Source organism: Erpetoichthys calabaricus, chromosome 1 (assembly GCF_900747795.2).
Source record: "Erpetoichthys calabaricus chromosome 1, fErpCal1.3, whole genome shotgun sequence".
In the NCBI taxonomy this organism is placed as follows: domain Eukaryota; kingdom Metazoa; phylum Chordata; class Cladistia; order Polypteriformes; family Polypteridae; genus Erpetoichthys; species Erpetoichthys calabaricus.
In genome coordinates this window covers 356,472,954-356,494,359 of record NC_041394.2, presented here as the reverse complement: position 1 = coordinate 356,494,359, position 21,406 = coordinate 356,472,954, and the positions used below count along the sequence as shown (strand labels likewise).

The 21,406-nt window shown below is 42.6% G+C and overlaps 4 protein-coding genes across 7 annotated transcripts in view; 2 read left to right on the top strand and 2 right to left on the bottom strand.

Moving 5' to 3' along the window:
• The window catches only part of LOC114665322 (zinc finger protein ZFP2-like), a 439,810-nt gene that overhangs the window by 146,413 nt on the left and 271,991 nt on the right, over nucleotides 1-21,406 (bottom strand). The gene's annotated exons all lie outside the window — the stretch shown is intronic.
• LOC114642351 (zinc finger protein OZF-like) overlaps nucleotides 1-21,406 on the bottom strand; it is a 449,463-nt gene that overhangs the window by 247,452 nt on the left and 180,605 nt on the right. The window lies entirely within an intron of this gene.
• Nucleotides 1-21,406, top strand: part of LOC114665359 (gastrula zinc finger protein XlCGF57.1-like) — a 54,067-nt gene that overhangs the window by 9,180 nt on the left and 23,481 nt on the right. Inside the window, exon 2 of the mRNA XM_028819892.2 lies at nucleotides 9,931-10,380. Within this exon, the coding sequence (XP_028675725.1) occupies nucleotides 9,966-10,380 (415 nt within the window). The 5' untranslated portion in view covers nucleotides 9,931-9,965. The remainder of the gene's footprint in view (nucleotides 1-9,930; nucleotides 10,381-21,406) is intronic.
• LOC114665494 (zinc finger protein 239-like) overlaps nucleotides 10,002-21,406 on the top strand; it is a 541,579-nt gene continuing 530,174 nt past the window's right edge. Inside the window, exon 1 of the mRNA XM_051926047.1 lies at nucleotides 10,002-10,136. The gene's annotated coding sequence lies outside the window, so the exon portion shown is untranslated. The remainder of the gene's footprint in view (nucleotides 10,137-21,406) is intronic.

Here is a 21,406-nt window from a genome sequence, read left to right as displayed (position 1 = left end):
TCAGGCTTGTACTTTTTGTCCACATACAGTGGTGTGAAAAACTATTTGCCCCCTTTCTGATTTCTTATTCTTTTGCATGTTTGTCACACAAAATGTTTCTGATCATCAAACACATTTAACCATTAGTCAAATATAACACAAGTAAACACAAAATGCAGTTTTTAAATGATGGTTTTTATTATTTAGGGAGAAAAAAAATCCAAACCTACATGGCCCTGTGTGAAAAAGTAATTGCCCCTTGTTAAAAAATAACCTAACTGTGGTGTATCACACCTGAGTTCAATTTCCGTAGCCACCCCCAGGCCTGATTACTGCCACACCTGTTTCAATCAAGAAATCACTTAAATAGGAGCTGCCTGACACAGAGAAGTAGACCAAAAGCACCTCAAAAGCTAGACATCATGCCAAGATCCAAAGAAATTCAGGAACAAATGAGAACAGAAGTAATTGAGATCTATCAGTCTGGTAAAGGTTATAAAGCCATTTCTAAAGCTTTGGGACTCCAGCGAACCACAGTGAGAGCCATTATCCACAAATGGCAAAAACATGGAACAGTGGTGAACCTTCCCAGGAGTGGCCGGCCGACCAAAATTACCCCAAGAGCGCAGAGACGACTCATCCGAGAGGTCACAAAAGACCCCAGGACAACGTCTAAAGAACTGCAGGCCTCACTTGCCTCAATTAAGGTCAGTGTTCACGACTCCACCATAAGAAAGAGACTGGGCAAAAAACGGCCTGCATGGCAGATTTCCAAGACGCAAACCACTGTTAAGTAAAAAGAACATTAGGGCTCGTCTCAATTTTGCTAAGAAACATCTCAATGATTGCCAAGACTTTTGGGAAAATACCTTGCGGACTGATGAGTCAAAAGTTGAACTTTTTGGAAGGCAAATGTCCCGTTACATCTGGCGTAAAAGGAACACAGCATTTCAGAAAAAGAACATCATACCAACAGTAAAATATGGTGGTGGTAGTGTGATGGTCTGGGGTTGTTTTGCTGCTTCAGGACCTGGAAGGCTTGCTGTGATAGATGGAACCATGAATTCTACTGTCTACCAAAAAATCCTGAAGGAGAATGTCCGGCCATCTGTTCGTCAACTCAAGCTGAAGCGATCTTGGGTGCTGCAACAGGACAATGACCCAAAACACACCAGCAAATCCACCTCTGAATGGCTGAAGAAAAACAAAATGAAGACTTTGGAGTGGCCTAGTCAAAGTCCTGACCTGAATCCAATTGAGATGCTATGGCATGACCTTAAAAAGGCGGTTCATGCTAGAAAACCCTCAAATAAAGCTGAATTACAACAATTTTGCAAAGATGAGTGGGCCAAAATTCCTCCATAGCGCTGTAAAAGACTCATTGCAAGTTATCGCAAACGCTTGATTGCAGTTATTGCTGCTAAGGGTGGCCCAACCAGTTATTAGGTTCAGGGGGCAATTACTTTTTCACACAGGGCCATGTAGGTTTGGATTTTTTTTTCTCCCTAAATAATAAAAACCACCATTTACAAACTGCATTTTGTGTTTACTTGTGTTATCCATATTACTAACCGAGAATGCTAAACCGGATGATGGACGCAGGCACATCCGGCCATGGGCCATAGCTGCAAAAAGACATACTGCGCCGGCGCAACAAACAGTCCGCGAGAGTCGGCTGAGGACCCGAGAAAGGCGGACAAAAGAGGGCGAGAGAGGCGGATGAGGGTCCGCGAGAGATGCAGGCGCAAAAAGAGTCCGACAAGAGCACAGAAAACAGGAGTGAGCACAAATGCTAAACCGGATGATGGACGCAGGCACAGACGAGCGCACAATAGCAAGGCATGACCATACCCCCGCCACCCTACAGGCACGGGACTGGACGGGACGGGACACACACCAAGAGGGGGATTCAACAAGCCCATGGAAGACCAAAAAAAAGAACACAAAAACACCCCACAGACCCTACAAGCAAGGGACGGGACACACACAAAGAGGGGGAGAGAGGCGGATGAGGGGCCGCGAGAGACGCAGGCGCAAAAAGAGTCCGACAAGAGCACAGAAAACAGGAGTGAGCACATACAGAAAGGAGTCACAAAAATGAGGCTCAACAAGCACCAAAATAAGGAAAAGGCACATAAAAGAGTACTCAAACGAGGGGAAAGCACGAAACACATTGCACACGAAACTAAACACACCAAAAAAAAAAGAACAGACGAGCGCACAATAGCAAGGCACGACCATACCCCCCCACCCTACAGGCACGGGACGGGACGGGACACACACCAAGAGGGGGATTCAACAAGCCCATGGAAGACCAAAAAAAAGAACACAAAACCACCCCACAGACCCTACAAGCAAGGGACGGGACACACACAAAGAGGGGGATTCAAACAAGACACAGGAACACAAAAAGAAACAAAACGCTCGCGCAACAACGATCCCCCCCCCCACATCCATAAGAAGTGACACCCAAAGCCACATATTCGAAAGTGAACGTCAGCACCTTCACACTAGGCAGCATAGGTGTCGGCATAGGTGTCAGCATAGGTGTATGTCCTTTCAATAAAGCACTATTAACCGTTCAACTGCAGAAAAGGATACATATTAACAGTGAGTGCGATCATCCTTATTACTTATCCATATTTCGCATGCTGAGAAAGAAACAAGTCATGAATACACGCTCACGGGTACAAAACGATTCGGAAAGGATAATGGGAACAAACACACGTACACGAAAGAAACAAGAAAATACGTATACAAAGGACACGATTGTGCTAATGTCTCCATATCTGAAACAAATGATCACGATGAAACTCGAATGTATGTTGATTCACGGTACGTCAGTGCTCCGGAGGCCATTTGGAGAATATTTTGCTTTCCTATGCACCATCAGAGCCACACAATATGTCGCTTACCAGTTCATTTGGAGAACGAACAAACTGTCTGTTTTCATGCAGGTGATGAGGCACAAGCAGCAAAGAGAGCAGCCACAAAGGATACTAAACTAACCGCGTGGTTTAAACTCAATCAAAATGATCCCAACGCTCACCGTTGGAAATATTGGGAAATACCTGTTCACTATGTTTGGATTGACAATGGCAATTTCTGGAGAAAACGACATCACCACGGTGATAATGTCATAGGACGAATGTACACAGTCAGTATTAAAGAACCTGAAAGGTTTTACCTTCGATTACTTCTTCAACATGAAACCGGAGCTACATCATTTCACGACATTAGAACTGTACAAGATGGCTACACCATCAAACTCTGTCAGACATTCCAACAGGCGGTAAATGACAAAGGATATTTATTAGATGATACAATTTGGCAAAAAACTCTACACGATGCGATATCCTATTCAATGCCATGTCAAGTTCGACAACTATTTGCTTATATCTGTGCCTTCTCATCACCATCAGATCCTTTGACCCTCTGGAATACAAACAAAATGGGAATGATTGAAGATATTTGCCACAAACTTCATAATACTAATGATTCCTGCATCAACTGTGAAACCTATGCACTACACGACATTCGATTGGCTCTTATGCTCCTTGGGTATACATTGGAAAACTTCCATTTACCAAATGTTCCAGATTCCTTACCGGATATAAATTACACACCTATTGATCTACAACAAGAAGAACGAATTGCACAAACTATGCTTTCCTCTTTAAATGAATTACAATCTGATGCTTTTCAACAAATTATTCATGCCACGGAGGACAACAGCCCTATACCCAAATGCTTCTTTCTTGACGGCCCTGGAGGAAGCGGAAAAACATACCTTTATGAAACACTTATACATTTCTTTGCTGCAAGACAACAGATGATTATCGCATCTGCTACAACCGGAGTGGCAGCAAATCTGTTAATAAATGGTCGTACATGTCACTCAATATTCAAAATACCAGTCCCAATCACAGAGACATCAGTATCCACTATGAACATTCACAGTAGCAATGCCCGAGACATCCGTCTTGCAAAACTGATAATTATTGATGAATGTACAATGGCATCCAGTCACTTACTCAACACCATTGATAAACTTCTACAAACGTTGATGAATAATAATATTCCCTTTGGAGGAAAAGTTCTTTTATTAGGAGGAGATTTTAGACAATGCTTAGCTATTGTTCCACATGCCATGCGCTCAGCTATTGTTCAGTCCACCTTAAAATACGCAGACAATTGGCATTGCTTTAAAACAATACAGTTGGTACAAAACATGCGAGGTCCAGATCCAGAATATAACAGTTGGCTAATACAACTGGGAAATGGTACACTCACAAATACAGATGGACTTCACCCAGATATTATTTCCATTCCACAATCCTTTATCTCAGACGACTTAGTAAAAGAGATATTTGGAACAGCAATCACATTAGACCAAATACCCCTGTTAACACAACGCACTATATTATGTCCAAAAAATATTAATGTTAATCACATTAATAACCAAGTCATTTCATTACTTCCTGGAGAGACACAGATCTTTCTAAGCTCAGACAAAGTTGACTCTGATGATGACAATGAACATATAAATTTCCCCTTAGAATATTTGAACACTATTAACCCTGCCGGATTACCACAACACGACCTTGCCCTTAAAAACTGAACAATAATCATGCTATTAAGAAACCTTAACACAAAACAGGGTTTATGCAATGGCACACGGTTAGTCGTCAACACCATGACACACAATGTTATTCAAGCAACAGTTCTTACAGGATCACATGCTAACAATACTGTTCTCATTCCTAGAATTGACCTTACAAGTTCTGAGCTAGAATTACCTTTTACATTGAAACGCCGACAGTTCCCCATTAAACCTGCATTTGCCATGACCATCAACAAATCACAAGGACAAACCATGGACAAGGTTGGCATCTACCTCTCTGAACCCGTTTTTGGACATGGACAACTTTATGTTGCCTTCTCACGTGTTCGCCGTTCATCTGACGTTAAAGTTAAAATTATAAATAATCCATGCCAAGGAAGACTCATTCAAGGACAAGACACCATCTTTACTACTAATGTTGTATACAAAGAAATATTCCAATAAAACATTAATATATGACAAACACTCTATTTGTTATTTCTATGGGCATCATCCAAAGCTGCACACTATTCTATATCTAATTCATACATCTGACTCTTTCTCATGTCCCAACGCCAGGGGTTGGCGAGCGAAGCGAGCAGGGGGCGGAGCCCCCTAGTATTTGACTAATGGTTAAATGTGTTTGATGATCAGAAACATTTTGTGTGACAAACATGCAAAAGAATAAGAAATCAGGAAGGGGGCAAATAGTTTTTCACACCACTGTATGTTGCAGGAAAGTGGCGCTCAGTCAGCCTGTCTGGCACTGCTCTTTGTGCTGGCCTTCCTCGCTCTGCCAAAGGCACTCCAACATAATCTGCCAGCAATCTGTCAACCACCTTATTGCGGAAATCTGCTGCAGTCATAGTCCTGTCACTGTTTGCCTGCTTGAATAATATATATCCATTTGTGAGTGCAATCTCACGCATGCGATGGTACACAGTGTGGTACCACTTGGTGGACTTATGGCTGTAAGCATATGACCCCAGCATCTGATCCAGTCGATCAACTCCAGCCATCTTACAATTGTATTCTTCAAGTGCAACAGGCTTGTCCAGCTTCCTACCTTCTGGGTTTCCCTTTGAACGAATTATTTTCTCACATAAATTGTTGGTGTGAACTGTAGTAAGACAAGTCACCCGTTTGACATCATGCCATGCCAATGCCATCAAGTTATCTGCCCGCATGAAAACAGGATTGTCCCCTCTTTTCATCTTCAGCCTGTCTGGCTTCAACTGTAAAGGCATGTGTCTCCTGTTCACCCTGACTGTGCCACAAGCTCCAATCCAATTCCCCTGCTCTGTAGCTCCATGAACAATTCTGGTGATGTATAAAAATTGTCCATGTACACAACATGTCCCAAATGTTCATAGCCCTGAAGCAGCTCCAGCACAACCTGAGTTGTCAAGGGACAGTTCTCTCTTTGAAAAGAATGCTTTCCAGTATAAGTAATTACTTTCAGGCAGAAACCAGTGTTTGCTTCTGCCAGTACAAAATCCTTTATGCCATACTTGGTGGGCTTGTCTGGCTTACAGGTGCTGATCATAAAATAAGAATATCATGACAAAGTTGATTTATTTCAGTAATTCCATTCAAAAAGTGAAACTTGTATATTAGATTCATTCATTACACACAGACTGATGTATTTCAAATGTTTATTTCTTTTAATGTTGATGATTACAACTGACAACTAATGAAAGTCCCAAATTCAGTATCTTGGAAAATTAGAATATCAATTAAGACCAATGCAAGAAAAGGATTTTTAGAAATGTTGGCCAGCTGAAAGGTATGAACATGAAAAGTATGAGCATGTACAGCACTCAATATTTAGTTGGGGCTCCTTTGGCCTGGATTACTGCAGCAATGTGGCGTGGCATGGAGTCGATCAGTCTGTGGCACTGCTCAGGTGTTAGGAGAGCCCATGTTGCTCTGATAGTGGCCTTCAGCTCTTCTGAATTGTTGGGTCAGGCGTATTGCATCTTCCTCTTCACAATACCCCATAGATTTTCTATGGGGTTAAGGTCAGGCGAGTTTGCTGGCCAATCAAGAACAGGGATACCATGGTCCTTAAACCAGGTACTGGTAGCTTTGGCACTGTGTGCAGGTGCCAGGTCCTGTTGGAAAATTAAATCTGCATCTCCATAAAATTCGTCAGCAGCAGGAAGCATGAAGTGCTCTAAAACTTCCTGATAGACGGCTGCGTTGACCTTGGACCTCAGAAAACACAATGGACCAACACCAGCAGATGACATGGCACCCCAAACCATCACTGACTGTGGAAACTTTACACTGGACCTCACGCAACGTGGATTCTGTGCCTCTCCTCTCTTCCTCCAGACTCTGGGACCTTGATTTCCAAAGGAAATGCAAAATTTACTTTCATCAGAGAACATAACTTTGGACCACTCAGCAGCAGTCCAGTCCTTTTTGTCTTTAGCCCAGGCGAGACGCTTCTGGCGCTGTCTCTTGTTCAAGAGTGGCTTGACACAAGGAATGCGACAGCTGAAACCCATGTCTTGCATACGTCTGTGCGTGGTGGTTCTTGAAGCACTGACTCCAGCTGCAGTCCACTCTTTGTGAATCTCCCCCACATTTTTGAATGGGTTTTGTTTCACAATCCTCTCCAGGGTGCGGTTATCCCTATTGCTTGTCCACTTTTTTCTACCACATCTTGTCCTTCCCTTCGCCTCTCTATTAATGTGCTTGGACACAGAGCTCTGTGAACAGCCAACCTCTTTACCAATGACCTTTTGTGTTTTGCCCTCCTTGTGCAAGGTGTCAATGGTCGTCTTTTGGACAACTGTCAAGTCAGCAGTCTTCCCCATGATTGTGTAGCCTACAGAACTCGACTGAGAGACCATTTAAAGGCTTTTGCAGGTGTTTGGAGTTAATTAGCTGATTACAGTGTGGCACCACGTGTCTTCAATATTGAACCTTTTCACAATATTCTAATTTTCCAAGATACTGAATTTGGGACTTTCATTAGTTGTCAGTTATAATCATCAACATTAAAAGAAATAAACATTTGAAATACATCAGTCTGTGTGTAATGAATGAATCTAATATACAAGTTTCACTTTTTGAATGGAATTACTGAAATAAATCAACTTTGTCATGATATTCTAATTTTATGACCAGCACCTGTATATTGTCGGGAAAAAAGCCGTCCCGTATATTTTATCAGTTTTTTGAATCGCGGGATGCGCTTGCTCCGCGTTCTCGTTTTTCGAAGTGGAAACCCACAACAAAAGACGAGATGAAGGGCTTTGTGGCATTGCAGATAGAGATGGGACTGGACTGGCGATATAATTTCAGGGAGTATTGGTCCACACGTACTTTGTCACTTGGTGGCTTTGGACAGGTTATGCCGCGTGATAGGTACGTGCTGCTGCAAAGCTTCATTCACTTCTATGATAACAAGAAGCAAATCCCAAGGGGTGAGCTAGGCTATAATCCCATATATAAAGTTCAGCCCCTGCATGACATTGTGGAGCCGACATATAAACAATTTTATCAGCCTGGCCGTGATTTGTCTGTGGATGAATCGACATGCGCACTCAACCCCTCCTATCGACAAAAGTCGACATCCGCCCTAAAAGAGTTAATAGAGATTTGTGGTTTGTGTTACTGCCTTACAGTTCTGTCAGAATGAATTTGAATCTCAGCCTGTTTTTTAAGTTTCTATGCAGTTTCCATGTCTGCTCTTTTATTCTTATTTTCTCCACTTCTCTAAAGGTGCTCAGGTTTAGTGGCCTGGCAAATCTAACTTGTCTTGGTGTGGTTGTGGACTTGAATGTGAGTGTACCCTATGATGGTCTATAGATGGCTCCTGCCCTGTACAGGTACTCTGGTTTCCGTCCTATACCCCCAATAACTTCTCTTTGTATTTGTTTTGCGCTGGACCACGGTGGTGAGGTTAAGGTCCATTTGGCTTCTTATACATGTGACTTTATCATTCTGAGCCAACCAGGCTGTGTGGGTCACCCCATGTGCCACTCTTAGGTGAACACCACTGTCAGGATTGGCATCCTTCTTCTGGTCAAGACCCACTTTCATTTAATCAGAATATTCGTGAAGGTCAATAATGAGCCGCTTTTACTCTGGACCCCCCTTTTAGGATTACCCTTAGCAAACTGGTCCGTCAGGGTGGAGCATTAAGAAACACTGAGGCAGACAAGGCCTCCACCATGCCAATCTCACAATACTGGGTGGTGCTGCTGTTTAATAGGAGTTTATTAATGTGTTAATTACTAAAATATTTGTGATGTGTGTAGAGTGTACTTAAACAAGATGAAGCTGATAAACTTGAAACTTATTTCAAAGTTGTTGATAATGACAACGTTTTGAAGGATGTTTTTGTCCTGGAGCATGTCAGATTTGCCGACCACAGTCGCCGATCTCATCACCTGTCCACGTTAATTTAAACAATTGCCACATTTAGCGATTGTGTGCCGACCATTCAGCAGAGTCGTGCTCAGCCCTGTTTCTAACAACCAATAGCATGCTGCTGATGACGCCAATGATGTACAAAGGGTTAACAGCTGTAGGTCTTAAGCAGCAATCTTCGTCCTTTATTTTTATTTTATTTTTTCCCCTTTTGTTTTGCTATCTGAAACACGAAACAGAATGAGGAGCATCTCTTATTTTTGTTAGGTTCAAACTCTGCAGTTTCTTATTCCTCTTCACTTAACTCTATGCCTTCTACTTTAGGGAAACTTTCACTGGTTGTCTGCTCTCCTGCACACACAGTCTGCCCCTAAGACTAAAAACAAAATCAAACCTGTTTAAATGTATCTTAGCGAGTTGCAGGCTAGTTGAAGTCAGACATTGGGTGTCTCACATTAGGCAGCCATCTTTACATGGACACACCACCAACTGCCTCCATCTCGCTAAGATTATATAAATGAAGGCTGTGACTTGAATAATGGTTTTGGATTTTGTAAGCTTGGGGCAGTTTCACATTAGACAAGTTGACCAGCGATTTTAAGTTCCTCCTTCATATGCCCCTGTTTTTTTTAACATAATCCTCAGGCCTAACTTGTATAAACCTTCCTTCACATTAACTATTAACAAAATTCTGTGACCCTAACAGTATTGAATGTTCAATCAAAGTAGTGAATACTGTTGACACACAACTGTGCAAGATGGCCTTCTTATTCTTCTAGCCTGTTGGGCCCTCCTTTCATTCCTAAACTCATTTTGCACCTAATGTTACATGAAAAGTGATGAGTTACTGTCACTGTCTGACTTGACATCAGCTTTAACTAACAGGATGTTATAAAAATCAAATGTCTTTAGATCTGAATGATGGCGTTTTAATGGAATTGATTCCTGTTTTTTTTCCACAGAGAGATAAAACTCTGCCATTTACTGTAACATTTAAATGGATGTGAAAGAGGAGACGTGTGAGGCTGACCTGAATATCATGGAGGAGAGGACCATAAATGTTAAGGAGGAGGACTCTGAGTGGGAGAGTGTCCACCCCAAACAGGAGAGTCTGGACATCAAGGAAGAGGACAGTGAACTGGGGTCAGTGAGTATTAAAGTGGAGTGTGTCAGCACTGAGATTCACAACTGTATGAGTACTGAGAGTGACAAGAAAGATGACCTTCATTATGGAGATCAAGATGGAGCAGTGACCGGGTTAGTCTCTTTTCATAGCAGACACTCTTCATCTCCGGAGTCTTCTATCAATGTAAAATATGAATCATTACAGTCTGAAACAAAGATGACTGAAGGAATTTCATCTCCTAGAACTGAGGAAGATCAGCTACCACCTAAGATGTCATCTAAAACAAGTAAGTGAAATATACTAATCGGTGCACGTTTTAGGGTCAGGGTTATGGGCCTGAAAGTGTTGTCTTGTGCTTTTTTTTTAAGTGAAACTTAGACAAACATTCAAACTATATTAAACACAGCAATTTCACTACAGTTTACAGGGTTTAGGAGTCTGCACTTCTTCCATTATTATTTGTAACATTATGCAAACACTCTAAGCCTGTCTTTGGTAAAAAGAAAGTTTGTGAACCCTTTGGAATTTCTTTTATTTCTGCAATAATTCCTCCTAATTCTGTAGTCTGATCTTCAATTAAGTCCATAAAACAGACAAGCACAGTCGTCTTAAACTAATACAGTCGGACCTCGCTAAATCGAACTCGAAGGGACCCGAAAAAAAATTCGACTTACTGAGTTTTCGAGTTAGGGAAAACGGCATAATAGGCACGGGTTAATCAAGGACATTATTTTTCCAGCTTAATTATTATACAGCCGTTTGTTATATTGTCGTTTTATACGTGTACATTGTGGGGAACAGCCCGGACACAGACAGGTAGACATGATGTTTCTTCACCACACACGTTTATTTACAACTATTATGTACAATTAGTGCGCACAAACCCACTGCCGCAGCACCAATCACCCCTTAAGTCCTGGCCACACTCACAATGCCTTTCACAGTCTCTGGTCCGCCTCCACTCCTCTCAACCAAGCTTCTTCCTCTTCCACCCGACTCTTGCCCCTGACTGGAGGGAGGCGGCCCCTTTTATACACCCCGGATGGGCTCCAGGTGCATCCTAAGGGCTTCTGTGGCCACACCCCTGTGTGGCGGAAGCTCTGTTGGTGTAGCCGGAAGTCCACCGGGTGTCCCCAATACTCTTCCCCCCAGCACTTCCCGGTGTGGCAGAAGTACTGAGGTCCAGGGCTCCCAAGGCATCGGAGTGCCCCCTGGCTGTGACCACAGGCCCCTACAGGGTAGAGCTTCCAAGCTCTGTACCCGTGGCCCCCAAAGCAACCAAGGAGGACACCCCCTCGTGTCCTGGAGGAGGCACAAGCCCTCCTCCGCTCCTCCTGGGCATCCCGGTCGGGCGACAAACCCAGCCGGGTGCCATAACATGTAGGCTACATACTGGTACATGCATCTACAGTATGTACTATCGAACAGTGCAATGAAACAGGTTACCTTTAGAGAAAAAAGTCTGTTAAGTTCATTTGGCGTCGATGTGCCGATGCAACTCACTCGAGAATCTCCTCAATCTCGTCAATGGACCGAAACACATTGTTGCCGTATTCTTCCTCATCCCCACTCTCATTTTCCTTTTGTTCCTCGTTTGCCACCTCAGCAATAATGTCAGCGTCCATTAGTTCTCCACAAACATTCACCGCACTGTCAACTTCGAGAAAATCTTGAAAGGACACTTCCTTATTGGCGCCAGTAGCTGTCAGAACCGTGGACCATTCTTCGGGACTTGCAAGTGTGTCGTCTGTTTCCACAGACATTTCCTCCAAGTGCTCCTCTGAATCCTCAACTGTTTGCTGTCCAAAACCTGCTTTTTTGAAGCAATTCTTGATTGTTTCCTCCGGAACTTCATCCCAAGCTCTCCGGGAAATTCGCATCGCTTCAAGCAGGTCAATTCCTAGTGGGCGTTTATCTTCGATATCCCGCAGCGATTTTCTCATAACAAGTTTGCGGTATCGCAACTTGAAATTGTTAATGATGCCCTGGTCGAGAGGTTGAAGCTTAGATGTCATGTTCGGCTGGAAAAACTTGATTGTCACAGCATTCATGACAGGGATATGGTTATGTGCTGTGCAATTGTCGATGAAAAGAATGATTCTTCCGGACCATCGCTGCATCCACTTTCTTCAGCCACTTGGAGAAAACCTCTGATGTCATCCAAGCTTTCTTATTGGCCTCGTAATGCATTGGTAACGATTTCACATTTTTGAAGCATCTGGGTTTCAATGATTTCCCAATCAACAATGTGGGCAATTTTTCTAACCCACTCATGTTTGCGCCCAAAAGAAGAGTCACGCGCTCCTTACTTTTCTTTCCGCCGTGGTAAGGTTCACCTTTGAAAGTCATTGTTTTGTCTGGAGTGCATTTGAAGAATAAACCAGTTTCGTCTGCATTGAAGACGTCATCAAGACTGTAATCTTGAACAATTTCTGGCTGTTTCTGTATCCAGTGACTGCAATCTTCTTCTGGCAGTTGCGCACTTTCGCCACATAACCTATTAAACACAATTCCGTGTCTTTTCTTGAATTTGTCCAGCCAACCATTGCTGGCTTTAAATTCTGATTGGCCAAACTGGCAAATTTTTCTGCTTTTGCTTGCAAAAGCTTCCTGTCAATAGGAATGTTCCTATCCCTTGCTTGCACAAACCACTTCAAAATGCATTGTTCAATAGCGGGATACTCGCATTTCCTCATCCTCTTCCAATGGCCACATGACTTCTCACTGTACAGTTTCAAAATCTTTTCTTTTTCTTTCATAAAAGTGGAGAGCGTAATTGTGGGAATGCCGAATTGCTTTGCAATTTCCACTTTCTTCTTGTCACCCTTTTCGACGGCTCTGATGACGGTAACTTTTTCCGTGATTGACAACATTTTAAGCTTACGCTTACCAGTTGCCATTTTCGGGGCACGTACCGTACGGGTGACTATGGAGAAGCACACAGACTGGTCTTGTGGGAATTTGGCCTGGGACTAACGATAATTCAACACAGGGAGGTTTTCGACCTTAGGGAAGGTCGACTTAGCGAGGTCTGATTGTAACAAACAATGAGACCCTTGTCATTCCTGAATACATTGTTTAAACATGGGAACAGTCCAGTTTGTGACCCCCAGTCTTTAGAAACTTTCTGATCCCCCTTTAGCTTCAATGACCTTCACCAAACATTTCCTGCAGCTGCTACTCAGGGTTCAATTTCTTGTCTATTCAATGTTTCAAAAGTTTTCAATTCCTTGATGTCTCAGGGATTTCTTCAATGATCAGCTGACTCCAGGTAAAGCCGATGAATCCTAAGCTCTTCTGATTGGCCGGTTTGGAACACCAGCTTTCTTCTGTTTAAGCCTTTCTCTTGTAGATTTCTTCTTTTGTTTCAGCTGATTGTCTTTTTCATTACCTAACTTCTCTCAAGCTTTCACTGTCATGACATCTCCTATCATATTTCTTTGTAACAATTTTTAATTCAGTGCTACATTGATGATGGCATCCTGTCCTGGTGCTGCAGAAGCAAAAAAGCCCTAAACTGTGATTCTACCATGAGGTTATAGCAATGGTGTCCAGTGATCTTTTACCTCCAAACCACTGTGAAATGGAGACACACACATGGTGACAAGGAGATTCAGGCCTTCAAAAGACCCACACATCAGACCAGGGGTGACATTTATAAAACTTTGCATGGAATTGAGCATGAATATATGCACACACAAAAAAAAAAAAAACAGGAAAATGTGTACGTCCAGAAAAAAATATTTATAAGATTTATAAACCGGATGTATGCACATTACTACAAAATGTACTTTTTGTAAATCATAGTCACTTTTTAAATATGTATATGTGAACACTCCTTTAACTGCCACCCTGAAACATTCACATATGGAGTCTGCTAATCTGTCACCTCTGTATGCAATCATGATGCTGTAGAACTTCATGGGCTGGTAGATCAGCATCTTCCTCCTCAACCTTTAAGACCCCACCACCTGCATTCAAGAATATCTGGCTTTGCTGTTCATTTGAGAGTGAAAGGTCACACATGTAGTTACAGCGCCTCTCCTCTGTGCTCTGGGGTTCAGGAAAGGTGTAGGGAAAAACTGTCTGTGCAGGAAGACACTGTCACCTGGCACATGTAATGACATGATTGCTGTTATAATGAATAGGTCAGGTCATGTGAAACACTGAGAGTTCAGCAGGTTACTACACCAACACATACTTCACCATGTAAAGCAACATCACGTCTGTCAAAGCTACTTTGTCTCAAAATAAATGAATCGTGGTTTGAGTGAGGCCATGGAGATTTGACATTTGTCAGCCACATCTTGGATGACTTGTGTATTAATGGAATGTCATTGCTTACGGTTAACAAAAGCAGTTTCGATATTGCTAGGTGCCCTTTTTGCAATATGAGTGCAGTAAAGTGTTCCAGTTGTGTTAGGAGAGCTGGACATGGCTGCAGAATGACTTTTTGTGTTGGCAAAAACATGTCATGTGTTATGTGTGTACACCCATACTGTACAAAAAGCACATGTAGTGCATCAGCAGTCAGTTAATGGCTTCTAGCACAGCAGGCATAATGGAGTAAAGCTTGGCTGAGATACTGTTGACGTGTCGGCCAGTTCCCTGAGAAGTGACATCAACTAGCAGATATAAAATGATGACAAAGTAGAATTTCTTCAGTTCAAATATATATCATTGGCTCTCTTTAAGGGAACTAAAATACAGTTTGTACATCATAGCTCTAATTTTTGAGGTGACATGTTTGTCACATCAGCGCACATTATAATAACAGCTTGGTAAATTGAATTATTCTTGCGAGTCATCATTTAGCTAGTTTGGCTGCCTTTTCCTTTTTGATCGAGGGTGTTGTCATTTCCCAGTTTCTCTAAAATGTTGTGTATGTAAGGGTCAGAGTTACTGTAAATACGTTTGTTCCCCTGTTAAGTTTCTTTAGTAAATCATGACGTTTGTATGGGAGATTGCATACACATGTTTCAAGTCCAATTTTATGTGTATGCAAGCTTTATAAATGAGGCCTTAGGACCTTCACTAGCCAATCTTTAGATAGGTCTCAACCCAGGCAGCCTGACCCCAAACTCAACAGGAGGCTTCAGCATGCACAGGCCCAAAATGGATTGTTGGCTTAAATAGTTATAATAAAGCACTCATCAAATGTCAGTAAACAACTGAAGGACCACCTCTCTGATATCAAATATATATGCTGGGGGTGGTCCTTGAGGAGTGATATTGGTGTAACCTCACCTCTTAGGGTCTCACCCCCAAAATACAGAGATATTTGGGTAATTAATAAACAACACAATATAAACAACTTTAAATTACATAATCAGAATGAAAGGGCAAGTAATATTTGAAAAATATTGAAAGCACTAAATAAGCTAAGATGTTCTTTTAAATATCTGTATTTGCTCTCCCAGCTTTACTTTTATCGCCCTTTGTTATAATTTGCCAGTCTTTTTTTCTCCTCTCACTTTATTATCTCCTCTTGACAATCTTTAAGAGTTATCTTGATGTGATGTTGGGACAGCTTAACTGTTAGCTAAACTAACAAGCTTGATGGACTGATGAATGGTCTCCTCTTGTCTGTTACATTTCTTATGTTGTTCTTCTGTATGTTTATTGGCTGATCTTTATCGAGAAGAGATGGCTTTGCAAGAACCCACATTACTTTCCTTTTATTTGTCTGAGTGCCTCTAAGCCACACCTCCAGTCTCCTCTCATTGGTTGAACACCTGACTTCACGGGACTGTAAAGGTTTAAATGACGTGTTCAGCATTGACAGCCCAGTTGTTTGTGTGTTATGAGTTCAGGTTGATTGTGTTTGTCTGTGATTGTAGTGTAGTTGAAGATCAGACCACATTCTCAGGTGGAATTTGGGCAAAAATTCAGGAGATTCCAAAACTCCGAGGTGAGAGTGGATTAGGGTGGTCAAACCTGTTAAAGAATTTGTTCATTTGGTTTGCTCTCTTCACGTCTCTCTCGATAGTGGCACCCCACTTCAAGCTGCAGCCAGTGATGATCTTCATCCCATTCCACACTTCCTTCATGCTGTTATTCTGCAACTCCTGTACTGCTCCTTCGCCACGCTGAGCTGGACTCGGAGTTCCTTCTGCACGCGCTTGAGCTCATGCTGATCACCGCTTTTAAAAGCCCTTTTCTTCTGGTTCAAAAGGCCCTTGATGTCACTTGTAATCCATGGCTTGTTGTTAGCATAGCAGCGTACAGTTCTTACTGGAACTACAATGTCCATACAGAAGTTGATGTAGTCGGTAGTGCAGTCAACAACCTCCTCAATGTTCTCATTATGTGATCCCTGCAGGATATCCCAGTCTGTAGTTCCAAAGCATTCTCTAAGAGCCTTCTCTGCCTCCGGGGACCACTTCCTGAATGAGCGTGTGGTTGTAGGTAGGACCCTCACTCTTGGTTTGTAGTGAGGCTGAAGCAGAACCAGGTTATGATCTGCTTTCCCAAGCGCAGGCAGCGGGGTGGCGCTGTATGCGTCTTTAACGTTTGCATACAGTAAATCAATAGTCTTATTTCCCTGGGTGTTACAGTCCACATACCGGGAGAAGGCAGGTAATGCTTTGTCCAGCGTAACATGGTTAAAGTCTCCAGCGATTAGCACAAGCGCCTCAGGGTGCTGCGTTTGTAGCTTAGCAATAGCAGAATGGATGATGTCATTCGCTGTCTCCAACTCTGCTCATGGAGGGATGTATACAATAACAACAATGATGTGTCCAAACTCTCTGGGCAAGTAATAGGGACGCAAACTTACAGCCAACAGTTCGATGTCCCTGCAGCAAGTGGAGATTTTGACGTTTACATGTCCAGAGTTACACCACCGTGTATTAACATAAAGAGCGAGTTCTCCTCCTTTGTGCTTCCCGCAGGTACATGCATCTCTGTCCACTCTAACTGTGCTAAACCCGGGTAGCTCTACGTTAGCATCTGGGATGGTGGTAGTTAGCCACGTTTCACAAAAGCACAACAAACTGCATTCTCTGTAGGTTCTGACATTTTTCACCAGCGCAGCCAGTTCGTCGATCTTATTTGAGATTGAGTTCACATTTCCCATGATCACAGAAGGCACCGAAGGCTTAAAACGCCACTTTCTCACAAGTTGCATCATTTTTAGCTTAGTGCCGGCTCTGCTGCCACGATACCGCCTTCTTACCTCGTTGGGTAAATAGGGAACCACACTGGCACTGGCATTTGTTCTCAGCGCTCTAAGTTGAGTACTTGAATAGATGAGTCTCGGCGTATTAAAATCCATGCCCACGTTGTAAAAGTAAGTGTGTCCAGGGAACGAATCCACATAAAATAAAGTGATAGGAGTGATCAATAAAAAAAGAGAAAAATAAAAGTAGAAAAATAAAGTCATACACGGAGCTGCTGAAAAGGCGGCGCCTGAGTCATCCTTATAACAATTCAAAAGGAGAGAACCCTGTCCCTGCTGACCACCTTGTGGAGCATTTGTTTGAGAGTCTGATTAAATCTCTCTACTATACCATCGGTTTGTGGATGATACACCGTGGACTTTAAATGCTTTATTTTATAACTTGGCCATTTCCCTAAATGTTTTCCGATGTTAAAGGCGTCTCTTGGTCTGTAAGGACTTTTTTAGAGATGTCTACATGCGCAAAGACCCCTACAATTTCCCGTGCGATAGCTTAAGACATGGCTCTGGGTATCGAGTAGCATAATGATATAAATGATTTGGATAGGAATAAAAATAACAAGGTGGTTAAGTTTTCAAATGATGCCAAGGTAGGTGGATTTGGCAGATAATCGAGAATCTGTTGAATCATCACAATAGAGGGATTTGGACAGTACACAGGCTTGGGCAGATTTGTTGAAGATGAAATTTAATATTAGTAGATGCAAAGTATTACATGTAGTAATTAAAAATGTATGGTTTGTATACACAATGGAAGGTCTTATGAGAAGGATTTCTGAGTTGTAGTGAAGTCATCACCACCGACTCCTAGAGAGTGTTCAGAAGTCATTAAGAAGGCTAAGAGAATGTCAGGTTATTTAGCGCCCTGATGTGTGGAGTACAAGTCACAGGAGGATATCCAGAGGCTTTATAAAACACCACAGGCCTCATCTGGAGTAATATGTGCAGTTTTGGTCTCCGGGCTACTAAACAGACCTACCAGAGGTAGACAAGTCCAGTGAAGAGTGACTAGGCTAATTCTAGGGATGTCGAGGTATGAGTTATTGTGACGATGCGGGTTCTGCTCCATGCTCCCATCTGCCTTGTGGGTCAGTCGGTAATGTCACCGATGAGCTGGACAGTGAGGCACAACAATGTAACAAGGGGATGGTGCAAAAAGTGCAAAGTGCTTTATTAAAACAACAATCAAAATCAAAACAGTGTTCAAATAAATAAGTGCAGCGTTTCTCAAAAATCTTCAAATAAATAATCCAATTAAATGCTCTGAAGTGTGGAAGTTAAAAACAATAAATAAATCCCTAAAAACCGAGGTTAAAACAATGCCTTTATACTGGTGACTCCCCTGCTTCTCCCATCCAGGCTATGCACCAGGGAGGCCACCCTACTTGCAGCTGACCGTCTTTCTGCCTTCTCCTGTTGGTCTGTTCGCCTTGCCGATCCCTGGCTCCAGTGGGCTTCACCTGACCATGACTTGGGCTCCCCAGCAACCAGGGCGCTCACTCTGGGGCTTTCACATCCCAAGTCCCGACTCCCACTGCCTTCCCGGCCTTATGCGGCAAGCCACCCTTCTTCCGGTCACTCCCGCTCCTCAATAATGCTCAGCAGGAGCGACCACTACCGCCTGCTTCCGGGGTGCCGGCCAAACACTCAGGTTCACTGCTCAGCTGCAGGTGTTTTCTACTACGAGCACCTTCGCTCATTCATGCACCGGCTTTCTCCTCCCTACTTCTTGCCTTCTCTCCTTCTCAACCTCCGTCTTTTTTTTTCCCTCTTTTTTTTTCTTCCTTTTCTATCCACCTCATGCTTCTATTTATCATGGGGACGTGGATCAGATGTGGCAATTAGCAGCTCCCAGCATCAATTACAGATGCAGACAACTCTTCACCTGTGCACTTAAATGAGGACCGTCTGCATCACGAATCACGTGGGAGCCACTCTGGCCACACACATCACGCCCCCTCTCTAAGCCGCGAGTGCGGCGAATATTTATTTTAAAAAGTGGCCTTTTTGACATGAGCTGTGGACCCGCTATACCACAGTTGCATCAAAGTCTGGACAGACATCCGGCCCGAGTACGAGGTATGGCCTCTCGGAGACTGACCTGGAACAGGCAGACGAATGCGCAGACTTCCTTGGACCCCGCTCCACTGCACTGTCTCCAGTCAAGAGTGAAAATGGGAGCAACAGTGCAAGTGATACTGGTCACGATGGATCGCCGATTTCTGAGGATCATTCAAGACTAGAAAAGGCCCTGCAGTACGTGCTCTCATCTACTCATCGCGAGCCCGCAGCATCTGCTGTAACAGGAGCTGCAATTACACTCACGGAGCACGAAAGCTGAAGCGAACTGTCCGAACTGAAAGAGATGATCGCTACACTGGCCACTGCTACGGCTACAGCCATAAGTGAGCTTAAGAAGGATAACAAAAACCGGGAAATGCATCTATTTAAACGTTTTAATGTGACCTTTAAAGGCATAGTGGAGAAATTAGAGTAACACATTGAAGAAAATAGATCCAAACTGAAAAAACTTGACGATCAGTTGAATGACGTTAAGCAGGCATTCACGGCTCGAATTGAAACAATGGAACAATTGGCATCTAACGCAGATGAAAAAGCTACAGCTTCGAATTCCGAATGTAAAAAACTCGGAGACAGACTTGCGGCCCTGGAAGATGGATGCAGAAGGAATAATATAAGAATTGAAGGTATACCTGAGAAACGAGAAAGTTCAAACCCAGTGAAATTTGCAGTAGAATTACTCTCTAAAATAATTGGAGATGACTTTAAATTAGATACCGAGATAGCAGCAGCTGATCGCATACTCAGATCAAACACCTTTAAACCCAGGTCTTTTATTGTTCGCTTCGAGCGATTACGATGTAAGCTTGATCTGATGGCACTTCGCAGACACAAGCAAGTGATTATATTTGAAAATAATCTCATTCGTATTTTCCCCTACTTTTCACCTTTAACAGCTGCAAAACACGCAGCCTACTTCGACATTAAAAAGCTGCTATGGAAAGCCGATGTCAAATGCAGCCTCTTGTATCCCACCAAACTGAAAGTGGAAGTTCAAGACCAATATTATGCATTTTCAAGCAAGGAGGAAGCTGAAAAGGAATTAAAGAATTTGTTCCAGACACACTTTTGAAAGTCAATACTGAGCCGTATTCTGTCATGGCATGGGAAGGACTTATCATCTGCTGTCTGATCCACATTTAAAGAGACGGGTATTATAATTATACATCCTTTTCTTTACTTGGACACTATATGTTTATGTTTTAATTACAGCTAGAGACGTGAGTGTGTGGAAGTGTGGAAGTAATTAAAGTAGGGTTGTTTTTTTTTACTGCCCCAAAGTAGACTGTTTAACATCATACCCTTGGTTAATTGCTATTTCTACTATTGCATTAGGATCTTCTATGTTTATCCTAGACCACTTTTTAAAATCACTTCCAGGGTTCATTATTTTATTATCTTAATAGCTTAAAATTGCTGAAGATTATATTTTAAGCTTAAAGACTGTTAATAATTATATTTTTGGCAGATAGTATTTAGACTTTAGCTGCAATAGATATCTCTACTTTGTTTTAATTCTCAAACGCAGCTGCTGGTGCTTGTTTTGTTTTGGACGTGCTCTGTGTGTCAGACAACTGGACATTGCGAAGTGGGATCTAGCCTCATGTGGGGAGGCAAAATGGGGGGGTGGGGGGGATAAAGGGGGGAGAGAAGGAGAGCAGGCTACATCAAATCTATTCTTCTAATCCTTATAACTATAAATATCAACATAACAATAGGCTGTATGGGAATAACTCATGGGGAAATTTGAAATTAAGATTAAAACTGCCTCACTACCAGTTAAGACTATAAAATGACATTAAAAACTCAGGATCAATGTCTCCATGATGGGACAGTTAACTTTGTGAGCTTGAATGTTAAAGGCCTGAATCATGAATTAAAGAGAAAGGAAGTATGCTCTCACCTAACAGGCTTAAATGCTAAAATAGTATTTTTACAGGAGACCCACTTACTAAGCAAGGATCAGTTTAGACTACAAAAAGACTGGACTGGCCAAATGTTCCATTCTAGCTTTACAAAGAAAACTAGAGGTGTGAGAATTCTCATACAC